General features: G+C 38.4%; 2 protein-coding genes across 5 annotated transcripts in view; both read left to right on the top strand.

The window, feature by feature from the left end:
- Positions 1–14,997, top strand: part of LOC130420689 (secretory phospholipase A2 receptor-like) — a 29,527-nt gene that overhangs the window by 3,225 nt on the left and 11,305 nt on the right. The gene's annotated exons all lie outside the window — the stretch shown is intronic.
- Positions 1,777–13,959, top strand: LOC130420695 (uncharacterized). 4 transcript variants are annotated; one of them, XR_008906684.1, is made up of 8 exons: positions 1,777–1,887; positions 3,784–4,104; positions 4,225–4,530; positions 12,096–12,182; positions 12,366–12,452; positions 12,636–12,716; positions 12,796–13,153; positions 13,438–13,959. XR_008906684.1 is itself a non-coding variant. In XM_056748185.1 (7 exons), the coding sequence occupies exons 1-7, from the start codon at positions 1,827–1,829 to the stop codon at positions 12,837–12,839; spliced, it is 987 nt and encodes a 328-aa protein (XP_056604163.1). In that variant the 5' UTR covers positions 1,777–1,826; the 3' UTR covers positions 12,840–13,959. The 4 variants fall into 4 exon arrangements, 2 of the variants coding, with proteins under 2 accessions (XP_056604163.1, XP_056604164.1); XR_008906685.1 differs by lacking the exon at positions 13,438–13,959 and having other exon boundaries at positions 12,577–12,716; positions 12,796–12,863; XM_056748185.1 differs by having other exon boundaries at positions 12,796–13,959.

Below are 14,997 nucleotides of genomic sequence, written 5' to 3'. Positions count from 1 at the left end.
ACATCTGAGTTCCCCTTTTATACCGCCCCCGTCATACATTTTACATTTTACATTTAGTCATTTAGCAGACGCTTTTATCCAAAGCGACTTACAGTGCACTCATTACAGGGACAATCCCCCTGGAGCAACGTGGAGTAAAGTGTCTTGCTCAAGGACACACTGGTGTTGGATGCTGGGATTGAACCAGCAACCTTCTGATTACCAGTACAGTGGTTTAACCCACTAGACCACCATCTCCAGACATAGGGGTCTTGTGCCAGGATATACATCCCTTATATGGGCACCACACTGTGACACACATCTCCTACCTAAGCATAAACAGATCTCATGAAGCAGCGACACCTTTTGACCACAATGGAGATAAGATCTCAGGTTTATCGCAGTTGACATCTGTTTCCCCCCATAAATGAACATATACATGGCTACACACACACTATGTTCCAAGGAATTCATCACTGACCTTTACACCCTCATTCCTCTGAGCGGAGGTGTCAGGATAATAGTCTGCATCTATCTAAATTTGGCAGAAGCGTAATCATCTTTACGGAGTACAATTTAAATCAACAGACAGCGGAAATTCTTCAGGCGAAACCAATGAATCAACCTCGGCTGTGGTCAACACAACTGCATCTCGTATATGACTGTGACGGACGAAGCAACGACACGTACACAGAAGTACAAGTTACCACCCCGAAGGGTATTTTTTTAGACAATGAGTTGATAATGCCACTGAGTAAGAGTTCATATGCGACGCATGGTTAGTAGGCGTCAGGTCTTGCTTCTCTTTCCTTCTTTCCTGAAGCAATACGAATCTGTCCTTCCGGGTACTTTTACTTCCGGGTTCGCGGTAGTGTTCCTTCACCAGTATTTAGATATCCGATCCTGTAGGACACAAAAGCATACAGAGGCTCAGTGGCATCCCAACCTCATGTAGATGTTTCTCACCTTTGTCTGGCCACCAGCGGCTTTTGTAGCCGCTGGTAATTGGCGTTTTTGTGACGAGCGGCAGCTGGCTCATTGGCTAATCCACTGCCCAAAAAATACAAATACCTGGGCTCAGATATATAAACAGTTGTGTTTTAATGTCATTTGTAACAATGGATACACAGTTCTGCTGGCACAGCACAAGCTCACTTGTGAATGTGTCAAAAATAATTCCAACTACTTAATATTTTCCAGTGCTATAACTTCATAATTAAAGCATAAGTGAAGAATTTTTTTAATGAATAAATGGCATATTTTACTGTTATAATTGTCATGTTACTGGAAAGACAAACACTATATAGTACAATAACATAGTACACCACCTTTTTCCGTAGAACTACACCACTGCAGTGGACATGTTGATATAATCTGTTACAGAGTTGGTCTGTTTATTAATGTGTGTGTCTGCTGCATCATGGGTAATCTGCAGATCTGTGGTTTGGTGAAGTGTGAAGATGACCTCACTATTGTTCTGGTTTTGTGTGTCTGGAGACAGAAGAAGAACGGAGGTGTGATCAGCTTTAATGAAGGCTGGGCGTCTGATCTGCTCGGGCAGGAAAGTCTTGTGTTGAATGAATTTGGAGAAAACCTTCATCATGTTAGTCCTGTTAAAGTCTCTGACAACAAAAGTCATAACTGACCACTGTGTCCTATTATTTTAAGACAACAGAAGTCATTTATAAGTAACATGATTAAACTACAGAATGTGTTCTAGTCTATAATAGTGTCATGACTCAGTCGATGAGAAACGAGGAAATGAGAAACCACAGGAAGAGCTACAAATGTTGTCATGAAGAACTATAAGTAGATGATGAGAAGAGACTCAGTAAGAGAAACACAACATGACTGAGAAGAGTGATATATGTCTGCTGGGACTGATCCTTCTCTCTTCACTATTCACAGGTAAACTATACAACACATTTATTTCATCACATTTCATTTCATTACTCTCACTGACATTCTGACAAACATGTTCAGTTTCATCTCATGTCACATTTATCATAGACTTCATGTGTCATGAACAGTGTTGTGCAAGACATGAAAAAACCTCTAAATATTCCATAACTGAAGAGGTTATGTCACCGGACGTATTACATTCCATCTCAAATTGCACAGCAGTTTAATACAATTTCAGTCCATTCCTCGAATACTTAAACAAACAAAGATTAATGATGATGTCTGGAACATGTGGACAAACTTGTCAATGACAGGCTAGTTGTTTGTCCTCTTATTGCTAGGGCACAAAAGATGGAAGGTCTTGTTTTTTTGGGTTGTTCTCAATGGATCACAAGGATAGGTTCTTAATGCTCCCAGTCTGTCATCTGTCTGAAAATGATGATAATCTGCAGAGATTTATGACAGAGACATTGTAAATGGACAACTTTTAAAAACAGAGAAATACAAAAAGGAATACACACACAACAGTTTTACATTTAAGCTAAGAAATGGATGTTTAGGATAGATTGAATCCATTTTAAATATTCCATATGATAAATAAACAATCCCTTGATCCAGGTTCAGCTTTTACAAACTGCTGGTTTTGTGTCTGAAGGATCCCCTTTAAAAATAAAAAATAAATGGTGCCTGTAACAGTCATGATTGTGAAACCCGTGGTGGTTGTCCGAAGTGGGCGTCGCTTAACAAACCCTTTTCATGCTTCATTGCCCTCCATTTGTGAAAAAGCCACTCTCATGTTTATTCAGGTTTTCTGCTGTTTTTTTGTCTCAACTTTGCCTTGCAGCATCGTATTTTCTCTTTTTTGAACGAACAGATTGACGCTATGGGCTCTTTTGCAGAGTATGTGTGGTCCGCCATTAGCGCACATTTCACTTCTTTCTGCAACAAAGAACCGTTTCTATTTCTAATAAAAAACACGACATGTAAATTTTGTTATTGTTCTTCCTCTTCTTCTGCTAATCCTTCTATGTAGTTGCTTTGCAAGCTGCATCCAAAACACAGCCAAAGAAGAAGAACATAGTCCTGCATCCTTCGTTTTACGAAACGCTCTCAGTTTGTACGTGTAGTGCTACTATAGAAACATGGCTGTGCAATATGATAAATTACATGTAAGGGTGTGCCCGCGGTGTATATACATAAAATGACTCATTGTATGTATTCAGGCTCTTATTCATCTTCCGGCTTTTAAACCACCTAAGCGTGATTCGAAACAGTTGCTTTGACATGTTCAATGAAGAAAGAGAGCTTCTAAACTGTGGGACGCAGCAGAACGCAACGCAAGGTCCAGTCTGGTGTGAACAGTAAAAGGCTAAAGGCTGAGTCTGTGAATCTCTGTCAGACAGCACATCTGTGTTAACTTCTCTTTCGTCCTTTAATGGATAAAACCACACAAGATTACGACAGAAAGCCCGTTTTTGTCTAGCACTTCCTTAAGCACAGACTTCAAAGTGTAAAATAAAATCTTAAATGAATGCGAAGTGTTGTGAAAATGGGAGTGCGGTGACGGTCAGATCTGCGTCCTGAGGCAGCTCTTAAAGGGGCCGCGATCTTAAACCTGCTGCTGTGACTCATGCCACTAATGTTCATCAAATAACAAAACAAAAGAAGATTTATCTTTAATTTAGCATTAAAAACTGTAAATGTTTGAGAACTTCATCCACATTCAAAAGTCTGAGGTCAAGAGTCAATGATAGAGGAACTAGATCACATTATCTTCTGTCAAAACTTCTGATTTATGTGATGTAAAAATAATAAAAAACTATCTGTCATTGAGAGATAAATATTAAACTGTTTGAATATATTGTGATGTATTAATATGAATGATGTCCTCTGCTGTTTCAGGTGTGAGAGGGGCACAAGAGACTCATTTGTTCATCAGTTCTGGTGAAAGTGTGTCTCTGTCCTGTAATGATGCTCTTCATCAATGCTCCTCAACTACATGGATCTACAATAATTATACAACATCACCTGCAGTAGAAGTGTTTACTGGAGGAATAAGGAAGAATAACACAGAGAGATCTGAGAGACTGAGTCTGACATCTGACTGCTCTCTCAACATCTATAACACAACACAACATGATGGTGGACTTTACACCTGCAGACAATATGTGAATGAAAGTCATCATGAACCTGACTCACATGTTTTTCTACATGTTCTTCATGGTCAGTGTTTCTCTTCATTTATATGAACATGTTTAACTTCAGATCACAGTTCTCTTTATCTCTTGTGTTTTCACTGAAACTCATGAGTACTGAGAGTGTGTTGTGTGATTTGTGTTTCAGTGTCTTCATCATCATCATCATCACAGACTGAGATAAGAGCAAACACACCTGTCACTCTCTCCTGTCAGCTGTTTACATATGACTGTTATTATATGTTCAGTTATGATGGATTTCAGCTGGTGTGGATGAATCAGACTGATGTTGATCTACAGACAGACTCCAGATATCAGATTAGATCAGATGAACTCTGTCTCATCTCTCTGACTACAACACTCGTGAATGAAGACGACAACACAGAGTTGAGATGTGTGCTCAAACACAAGAATGACATCAAGACCTCAGTCACATATACTGTCAGATTTACAGGTAAGACATCACTCTGACAGGAGTGTCCTGAACTCAAAGTGACTTCAGTCATTAAACTCTGTACTGATGATGAAGAAATGACATAAACATGAAATATGATTGTGATTAGAGTTGAGCCGGATAAAGCACTTTTGCCGAGTACGAGTATCATACGAGTAATACGAATCAATATCTGTGCTCGGATTGAATAAAACTCCTCATTGTGTTGCTGACTGTGTCCCGCTCCGCTCACTCACACACAGAACACTGAGAATAGAACAGCGCTCTGTCTATGTGTCTCTCCCTCAGTCACTCAGGTTTGCGGGTGTTTTCCGTTAACGTTTAGGGTTTCTTCAGCTTCAGGTTTGTTTTTTACTTCGGTTTGTAGTACTTACTTATTAACGAGAAGAGTTTTGGTAAACGTGGAGTTTGATCAGACGTGGTGCTTGGTAGAATGCGCCTCGCGTTGCGTCTCCGCCTGTCGGAGTTTTTTTTCTTTTTTAAACCGTCAGCTGGCTCTGATGGACATCTGCTGTCCTGCGCGTTCAAAAATTGGCTTTATGGACTTCGGATGAACAAAAGTTGAAGTTTATTAAGTTGAATCTCAGCGCTGGGCTTATCTCAGACAAAAAAAAGTCTTCACAGAGAGAATCAGCCCCGCTCAAACAGTGTACAACATTTTTATATGTGTATGTGTGGGTGTGTCTTCAAGCTTGCTTCGGACAGTGGCCAACCCCTGAGCGCCTTGACCTCTGCTACTTTCTTTGTGTCCAATGGAGTGATGCTTCATCTCATATTTTCGTAGACTACGTCCTTCTTCTTTTACTATCTGCAAGATAACACACTTCCCCCACCCAGTTTCCACATAAACTTTGTTGCTTAGACCCCACGCTATATGGGTATGTGCGTTGATGTGTAGCATACTCTCCTGTCCTCCTTTCCTGCCTGGAATGCTGCACACACACACACAACCCCCACATCCTGTTGAAAATACCATTTTGCACTAATATTTTGAGACCCTACTCAACATAGTAAAATAATGTAATGTTATATAAGGTAAGCAGTAATAAGTAATAATCATATAAAAACACACTCAGAAAATGTAATTGATATAAACCCTTAGATAAAACATATAGAACCCAGATAAAATATATAAAACCCTTCAATCCCTCTCTTGACCTCTGAAAGAGGTCACACACACATTATTGTCATCACCCTTAAATGGTAAGAAACAGACAAATTATACTTAACATGTAAATTGTAAATGACATATTAAATTGTAATTGATATATAATTGTAATTGATACAAAACATTTCCTCATACATTGTCTTTGTCCTCCTCCTCACTGTCATCATAGAAGTGGTCTGTGGTCAACAATGGCATGACATATGGTGGGGGCTCTCGTTTTTCAATTGCAGTAACAATTAGGCGGTTACATAATGATCTAATACACGGCACACAACAGCAACATCCGCAGGTGACCAAAATTCCCACAAACACAGCCATAGACACAATTATATGGTTAAAATGAAAAAATAATTCAAAGTTTATCATACCTGGTAAAATCAAGACTCACAGTTGCAGTGTGGGAAGTTCTGGTTACAGAAGCTTCCCTGAGTCTTTTGCCAATGCACCTTTTATACCCAAGAATGATATACTGTACTCAATGTTCATTGTGAATACAATGGTCACTGTGAAATTTAGTTTAACTCGTGGCTGACGAGATCATCAAATGGGATGCCAATTTATCTGTGAACAGGATTCCCAGATAAAGCCAATCCTCTTTAGAGGAGTGCAGGTTATGGATTAAAGTTTAAACAGTTTTAATATACTCCTTGTTAGATTTGAAAGAACTAGACCCTTTCACCCATCGCACCATGACCTTTAAAACAATACCAAACATTAATCATCAAACTTCATACTTCATACTATGACAATAAATGATATACACAGAATAAAGCGTAAGCATTTTTTTTTCCTAGTGATCAGGGCCTGAAGAGATGAAGGGGAGAGGTGTGATAAGAAGATGGGGTTCAATTCTTGGGAATCAACAAAACCTTAGGGGAGGGCAGGATATCATTCCTCAGAATCTAGCAACAAAATGGTGTTTGATTGTTTAGTCCCAGCTTTACAAACAACCTTAATTCTTTGCACTTTTCCAGCTGCCTTACAGTTCCTCCCCTGACCCCTTGGGGCAATCTCAGAGCAGTCCCTAAGGGGACACAGTTAGGCATTTTTTGATCTTTGTATATCAATTATTACCTTAGAAGTCTCTGTAGAGCTGGTACTGTGCAGAGCAGGTGGATCTTTGCTGTTCTTTTGCCCAGGTTGGTTTCCACCTAAGTCAGATAGTCTGCAATATAATTTGTTGTACCAAGTCCATTCAGTCAGAGCCCATGTGCTCTATTTGCAGAAGGTGTCTTCCCACCGAAGAGAAACATCTGTGTGTAGTAGTATCCTCCCCATGATATTTATCTGACCCATTTATCCTTAGGAACATCTAAGTAGAAGGTATGGTTTGCAGCGCAGCTCCCTAGGTTAAGGAATTCATCTCACTAATAACACATCATTGTGTATGAGACACCTGAATGGCATCTGCATAAGCATACAACAACTGAACACTGATGACCTTAATAACATTGGGAGAAGATTATAAAGGGTTACAACAAAAAAAAAAACTATATATATATATTTCATGGTACCTGGTGCGAGTGGTGAATAAGGTCTCAATTTCATCCAAAGCCACATAAAGTGATCCCATTTGATTACCTGATTCTTCACTACTATAGTGGAATTTAGATACTCTGAGTATTTTATAGGAAGAGTGGCAAAAGTCAATTTAACTGGCATATTCTCCAGTGGTATACATCATAAAATAATAGTTTATAATTATATCTTTTAAATATATTGCAACCAAAATACAAATCTACAGTATGCTTATAAATGTATTTTCATGTATTTATAAAATCCAGATACAACGTTATGCATAATATGGTATAGTTATATAACTCATTTTAATAACCATAATAGTAATTCAGAATACTCAAATACGAGTTAACCCTGCAGATCTATCGTTACAAAGAAGTATTAGGACATATTCTGAATCTCTAATATAGCTGTTGTCAAAACAATCTGTGAATGTTGATGTGTACAGTACGCCATCTCATGTTCAATGGTAAAAATCTGATTGAGAATTGCGAGGCCGATTGCAGAAGCGCCAGCACTTCAGATCTAACCACTCTTTAAACATATCATTAGACATATGTTAAAAACCAGTGTGCTATCTGGTTTGGAACAATGCCAATGATTTCAATTGAAAATTGCACAAATTTTCAATTTCACCTCTCTTCATCAGAAATCAAACCATTTACCATACATAAAACTATAACCATGCAAATTTACTATATACATTGCAAGGTTTCAAATAAATCAACATAATTGTAACAACAGGTTTTATCTTATAATTAAATCAGCATCATGAGTTTGTCCTATGTGTGAGATGCTATACAGTTGTGTGTATGCATGACAGGCTATAGATCCTTCTTATGTATCATATTTTAAATCTAGACTAATCATCCTAGGCGATGTGTGGTGTTTTGAGTCTGGATAACTTTTAAGATTATGCCAGATAATCATTTTATGAGTTTGTAGTGGCGAAAGTTTGTCCACAATGCTATATGTTCATGTCTGGGAGATGGGTATCTACAACAATCTGTGTTGCACAATTTGGATCCGGTGCTACACCGGGAGGCCGTGTAACTACTTCTGTGATGTAACTGTGAAGTGTGAATGACCCCTTGAAGTATTATCTCACCCATCTCCTCCATTTCAGGTTCTAAGACACCTCTCTGGTATCTGGACTCTATAAGGAGTCATAGTGATCAATCTGAAAAGAAAGACTTTAGGATAACAGACAGAGATACATTTTTTTTTCTCTCAATTCAGTCAAATCTGTGGGTTAAATATCAGTCCATATGTTGTAGTGCTGTCTGTTTAGCTATTCATTTTTTATGGCACTACCCACACCTGTCCATTTGAGATCTTTGAGGCCTGTAAGGACTAAGTAATTTCTGTGTGATATTTAACAGATGGTTCACTATCACTTGTGCCATGGTATCTATAGTGTTAATGAAAAATTATAAATAAAACTAGAATAATTCTATGAGTCTTTAAATGGGTTTGACCCATAAAAGTTAGAAATGCATGTGATGCTTCACTTTTCATCATATTTATTCTTAAATATTACTGCAATGCCTGCCCCATATGCACAATCTTCACTTACACAATGCGCTAGAGGTTCAAATGTCACCTTTCTTCTATATGACCAATGTTCCTTTTTCTGCGCTCCCTTGTACTTCACCTTCAACACCCTCCCTCTCTTGGACCTGAGATCTCAGGTCCACAGCCGTCTATTCCAGAGACCTGTTTGGGGAATAACAAGCAGCACAAGAAGACAAATGGTACCACGTGTCGCCTTTTCCTTGAAGTTGGACACAGTGGGATGTTCGTGAGGTGCCCATGTGCACTGCTTCCTGTTTCAGATACATCTAGGAAGAAACTTAGATAGTAGTTAGCACAATTCAAATGAGCTGCATGTGCCAATTGTGCTTTCAATGTGATGCACTATCTAAACTCTGTCGGCTATGCAATGAAACAGGGGGTGATTTATTAGCTCCCCACACTCCTCTTCACCCTCCCCTTGTGGAATGTGTTCTCCCTGTTCTTCTCCCTCGGGGGCTAACTGCTGTGCTGTTCCACTGACTAATCTTGTTAGTTGGTGTAATTGCTGTCTTATTTCATTTATATCAAACGTTGTGTCAGGCAATTTTTTACTACGTTTCCTTGGTTTAATTTTACCAAAACTTGCTGCAATTTTGCGTCATACGGTTGTGGTTTTGTCAATAGTTGCAAGTCTTGATATAGTTTTGGGGGTGGGTAATATACTGTTTGTTCCCTGACTCCCTGACTTCTTTGTCTGCACATTTTCTCCCCCCTCTCTTTTAACCGGACTCAGAGCAGTGGCCTTAAACGCAATGCGTGTCCATATTCTTAATTCATCTTGCAATTTCTTTTCTTGACTAAAATGTCTTGTTTTTCCTTCTTCAACATGTCTTTTCAGTCTCACATGCGCTCTTTTTTCCATATCACTGGCTTTTGGTGCTAGGAACACAAAAATTTTTAAGGTGTGTCCCACCCGTTCTCAATACACATCTGACTCTATTTATTCTCCCATATTTTCTTTTCTTTTTTATGACACTTAGGCTCCACCTGAGCTATTAACATATCCACTACACTTTGCCACTGGTCTAAAATCAACATACCTCCATAGTTTTCACATTCCCTTTCATATTCTGCCATTCTTTCTCTGTTTTATACACATACACACACACACACACACACACACACGCAGAGTCTCACAGGCTGAGGTTTTTTCTCTCTCTCTCTCACTCCTGGGTTTTTTTTTTTTTTTTTTTTCTTCTCTGTGTCACAATACAATATACAACAACATAAAAAATATATTACAATGCATTCATACCCCCCACGTGACCTGTTTCCTAACAGGATTTTAATTTGCTCATATATACACAATTTAAAACATAGAAGAAAATGTACCAAAGAAATCACAGAAAATATTAATTTACAATTTTATAAATTTATGGTTTCCAGAACCAAGGGACTCGAACCCAATTTGGTACTTTATGGCTATTAATAAAACCAAGGGACTCCAACCCAAATTGGTACTTTATGGTTATTAATAAAACCAAGGGACTCGAACCCAAAATAAATTTATGGTTATTAATAAAACCAAGGGACTCGAACCCAAAATAAATTTATGGTTATTAATAAAACCAAGGGACTCGAACCCAAAATAAATTTATGGTTATTAATAAAACCAAGGGACTCGAACCCAAAATAAATTTATGGTTATTAATAAAACCAAGGGACTCGAACCCAAAATAAATTTATGGTTATTAATAAAACCAAGGGACTCGAACCCAAAATAAATTTATGGTTATTAATAAAACCAAGGGACTCGAACCCAAAATAAATTTATGGTTATTAATAAAACCAAGGGACTCGAACCCAAAATAAATTTATGGTTATTAATAAAACCAAGGGACTCGAACCCAAAATAAATTTATGGTTATTAATAAAACCAAGGGACTCGAACCCAAAATAAATTTATAAATGTTCAATCCAATAAACTTCACTCTTGTACAAAAATTTGTCAAAAAATCAATAAATGATCAGGAATATTTGCAATTCAACACAAACAATTTAGAGTAGTCAATCAGCAGATGTTCGATAAAACAGGTCTCTGCTCACCTCTCATTTTCGTCCGGACGTTGTGTTGAACACAAGATGTTCCTTCTCGGTTTTTCCACCTTTTAGCCTTTAAAGATTGTCCGAAATGTCCTCCTTTAGCCAATCACGTCGGCGGTCACCATCTGAAGGACATAAGCTGTCCTGCGCGTTCAAAAATTGGCTTTATGGACTTCGGATGAACAAAAGTTGAAGTTTATTAAGTTGAATCTCAGCGCTGGGCTTATCTCAGACAAAAAAAAGTCTTCACAGAGAGAATCAGCCCCGCTCAAACAGTGTACAACATTTTTATATGTGTATGTGTGGGTGTGTCTTCAAGCTTGCTTCGGACAGTGGCCAACCCCTGAGCGCCTTGACCTCTGCTACTTTCTTTGTGTCCAATGGAGTGATGCTTCATCTCATATTTTCGTAGACTACGTCCTTCTTCTTTTACTATCTGCAAGATAACACACTTCCCCCACCCAGTTTCCACATAAACTTTGTTGCTTAGACCCCACGCTATATGGGTATGTGCGTTGATGTGTAGCATACTCTCCTGTCCTCCTTTCCTGCCTGGAATGCTGCACACACACACACAACCCCCACATCCTGTTGAAAATACCATTTTGCACTAATATTTTGAGACCCTACTCAACATAGTAAAATAATGCAATGTTATATAAGGTAAGCAGTAATAAGTAATAATCATATAAAAACACACTCAGAAAATGTAATTGATATAAACCCTTAGATAAAACATATAGAACCCAGATAAAATATATAAAACCCTTCAGCTCTAACCAGTTTTTAATTAAAAGTTAAAAAATAAAGTTATGTTGAGATGAAAACTCTTGTTCATTACATTTTACTTCATAATTGCAACCGCATGTGTTGTATTCATTGTTGCCAAACTTGTTCTGAATATAGTAAGTTTGTTATCGTGATCAAAACCATTGATCTGAAGCTCAATGCTGATGCTGTCATGTAAATAGTTTTATAATCAGCAATAAATAGAACAATTTCTGATCAACCCATATCAATTGCAAGCTTAAAATAACATACCGGTTAAAGCCCCGCCCATCTCAAGACAACCCGAGCCACTTCCGGGTTAAATCCCGCCCATTTCCGGGTTAGGCCCCGCCCAGTCCGAGTACAGATACGGATACAGATAATTCAAATGGTTGACAGATACAGATACGGATACAGATAATGCTGTACTCGCTCATCCCTAATTGTGATGTTCTACAGTATGATGTCTCTGAACATTCATCATCTTCTACAGATTCAAACAAGATTCTAGTGACCACCACAAACCCTGAGAGATTCTCAACTCTTATCACACCAGAAACTACACAACAACAACAACAAGGTACAGCCCCGCTAGAAATGTTTTGTCCTGAAAACATTCTCAGAATGTCCCTGCTGGTGACTTTTTTGTATGAGGAGTGTTGATGTCAAAGTGTGTCAGCAAAGTTTTCTTTTCCATCTTATAGCAATATTTGAACCCATTTACTGATCATTGATGCCTCTGAACATTCATCATCTTCTACAGATTCAAACAAGATTCTAGTGACCACCACAAACCCTGAGAGATTCTCAACTCTTATCACACCAGAAACTACACAACAACAACAACAAGGTACAGCCCCGCTAGAAATGTTTTGTCCTGAAAACATTCTCAGAATGTCCCTGCTGGTGACTTTTTTGTATGAGGAGTGTTGATGTCAAAGTGTGTCAGCAAAGTTTTCTTTTCCATCTTATAGCAATATTTGAACCCATTTACTGATCATTGATGCCTCTGAACATTCATCATCTTCTACAGATTCAAACAAGATTCTAGTGACCACCACAAACCCTGAGAGATTCTCAACTCTTAACACACCTGAAACTACACAACAACAAGGTACATCATCACCGTCTGTGTGTGTGTGTGTTTGTGTGTATTTCCACATTATGACTCATCTAAACTATGTTTTTTACAGCATCAACTACAACATCAATAATAATAAGAGGTATGAAGTGTTGATTGTGATCCATGTGTCCTGTTCCATAAGTCCATGAGTGAAACTCTCACTTTGAGAGTTTCCATCCATCCATCCATTTTCTACCGCTTTATCCGAACTACCTTGGGTCACGGGGAGCCTGCGCCTATCTCAGGAGTCATCGGGCATCAAGGCAGGATACACCCTGGATGGAGTGACTTTGAGAGTTTGATGGATTTAATTTAGATGGATTTAATGGTGTTCTTGTGCCTTCTAGTGATTCTAGTGATTGTTGAGGTGTCAGTGTTTGCTGCTCCTACTGTCATTCTTCTTCAGATCATCTGTGCAGGAAGAGCGCGTGAGTTTTCATCATCATCATTGTGATATATGCACTTAATGTCTCTATGCACTTGAGGGCGCTTGAGTGCATCCTTTTGTATGTTGTACCACTATATGAAGAAGAAGCCTGTGTTCTTAGTAAATACACAAGAGTCATCATGGCACTTGTCTCAGCGTATTATTCATGTTATATAAAGAGATAAGAACATAACAATCATCATCATCATCATTCACATTCACCTGAAACAATCCAGAAAACAAACAGCAGAACTTCATCACTTTTATTGACTTTTATCTTCTCAGAAAACAGAAGAAGGACTCAGAACGCTCATCCAGAAGACACAGTGATGTCAGCAGTTTAGGAATAAAATCCTCTTTTTATGACCAACAGAGAAAATTACAGCGAGCTTTATTTGATCTGATTTTATTCATATGTGTGTAATGCTTTTGAACGATACTTATTGTCAGGCCTGAATTAAACTGATAGTTCCCCAAAATGAAACATCTGTCATCATTAACTCACCTGTAAATTGTTCTAAACCTGTATATTTTCTCCTGTTAAACACAAAAGAAGAGACTTGAAACAGTTCTGTGTCACCATTGATCTTTTGTTTGGTTACACACATTCTTCCAAATTCTTTCTTAATGTTCAGCAGAACAAACGTATTTTACACAGGTTTGAAACACCTTGAGGGGCAGTAAATTATTTTTTCGTGAACTATTATTTTAAATATATTAACAGATAGAGTCTGACGGTTTGTGGAACTGTCTTTGTGTTATTGTATTTGTGTAACATAGCTGAATTGTGTGTTGATTTATGTCTGTTAATTCCAGCTCAAGCATGTTTAAATTTTTTGCATAATTTCTGAATAAAAAGTCTGATATTGATATCTGTCACGGACTCAGACGCTCTGTTAGCCACGCCCCCAGCACCAGACCTCAGTTGGCCACACTATTGATCACACACACCTGTTCCTCATTCACTCATTACCTGAACTTTAGCTGTGTCCCTATTTGAAGGCTGCGACCTTCTAAGGTCTCATTTTTAAGCACGCAGCCCCGAAGTCCAGGAAGCAAACAGAAATAAGAAGGTCTGGTCTTATGTCTGTGTGCTGTGCATATTATTTTAGAATAGAAATGTTGGCCCATATTGATAGGAAAGCATCTTGTAGTTCCCATTCCATCCCATTCTATTGTGTTGAGTTCTTGTTCCATGGTGTTGTACTGTTAGTCTACACTTACCTTAAGGATTATTAGGAACACTAATACTGTGTTTGACCCCCTTTCGCCTTCAGAACTGCCTTTATTCTACGTGGCATTGATTCAACAAGGTGCTGAAAGCATTCTTTAGAAATGTTGGCCCATATTGATAGGATAGCATCTTACAGTTGATGGAGATTTGTGGGATGCACGAAGCTCCCGTTCCACCACATCCTAAAGATGCTCTATTGGGTTGAGATCTGGTGACTGTGGGGGCCATTTTAGTACAGTGAACTCATTGTCATGTTCAAGAAACCAATTTGAAATGATTGGAGCTTTGTGACATGGTGCATTATCCTGCTGGAAGTAGCCATCTGAGGATGGGTACATGGTGGTCATAAAGGGATGGACATGGTCAGAAACAATGCTCAGGTAGGCCGTGGCATTTTAACGATGCCACATTGGCACTAAGGGGCCTTAAGTGTGCCAAGAAAACATCCCCCACACCACTACACCACCACCATAATTGCATTAATGAGAAATTGACCAGGTGTTCCTAATAATCCTTTAGGTGAGTGTATATATCAATTAGTGGTGGGCATAGATTAATTTTTGTAATCTAGATTAATCTAGGAATTAGATTAATCTAGATTAAAATGGCTC

This window comes from Triplophysa dalaica, chromosome 5 (assembly GCF_015846415.1).
Source record: "Triplophysa dalaica isolate WHDGS20190420 chromosome 5, ASM1584641v1, whole genome shotgun sequence".
NCBI lineage: Eukaryota > Metazoa > Chordata > Actinopteri > Cypriniformes > Nemacheilidae > Triplophysa > Triplophysa dalaica.
This window is presented reverse-complemented; position numbering and strand designations above follow the sequence as displayed.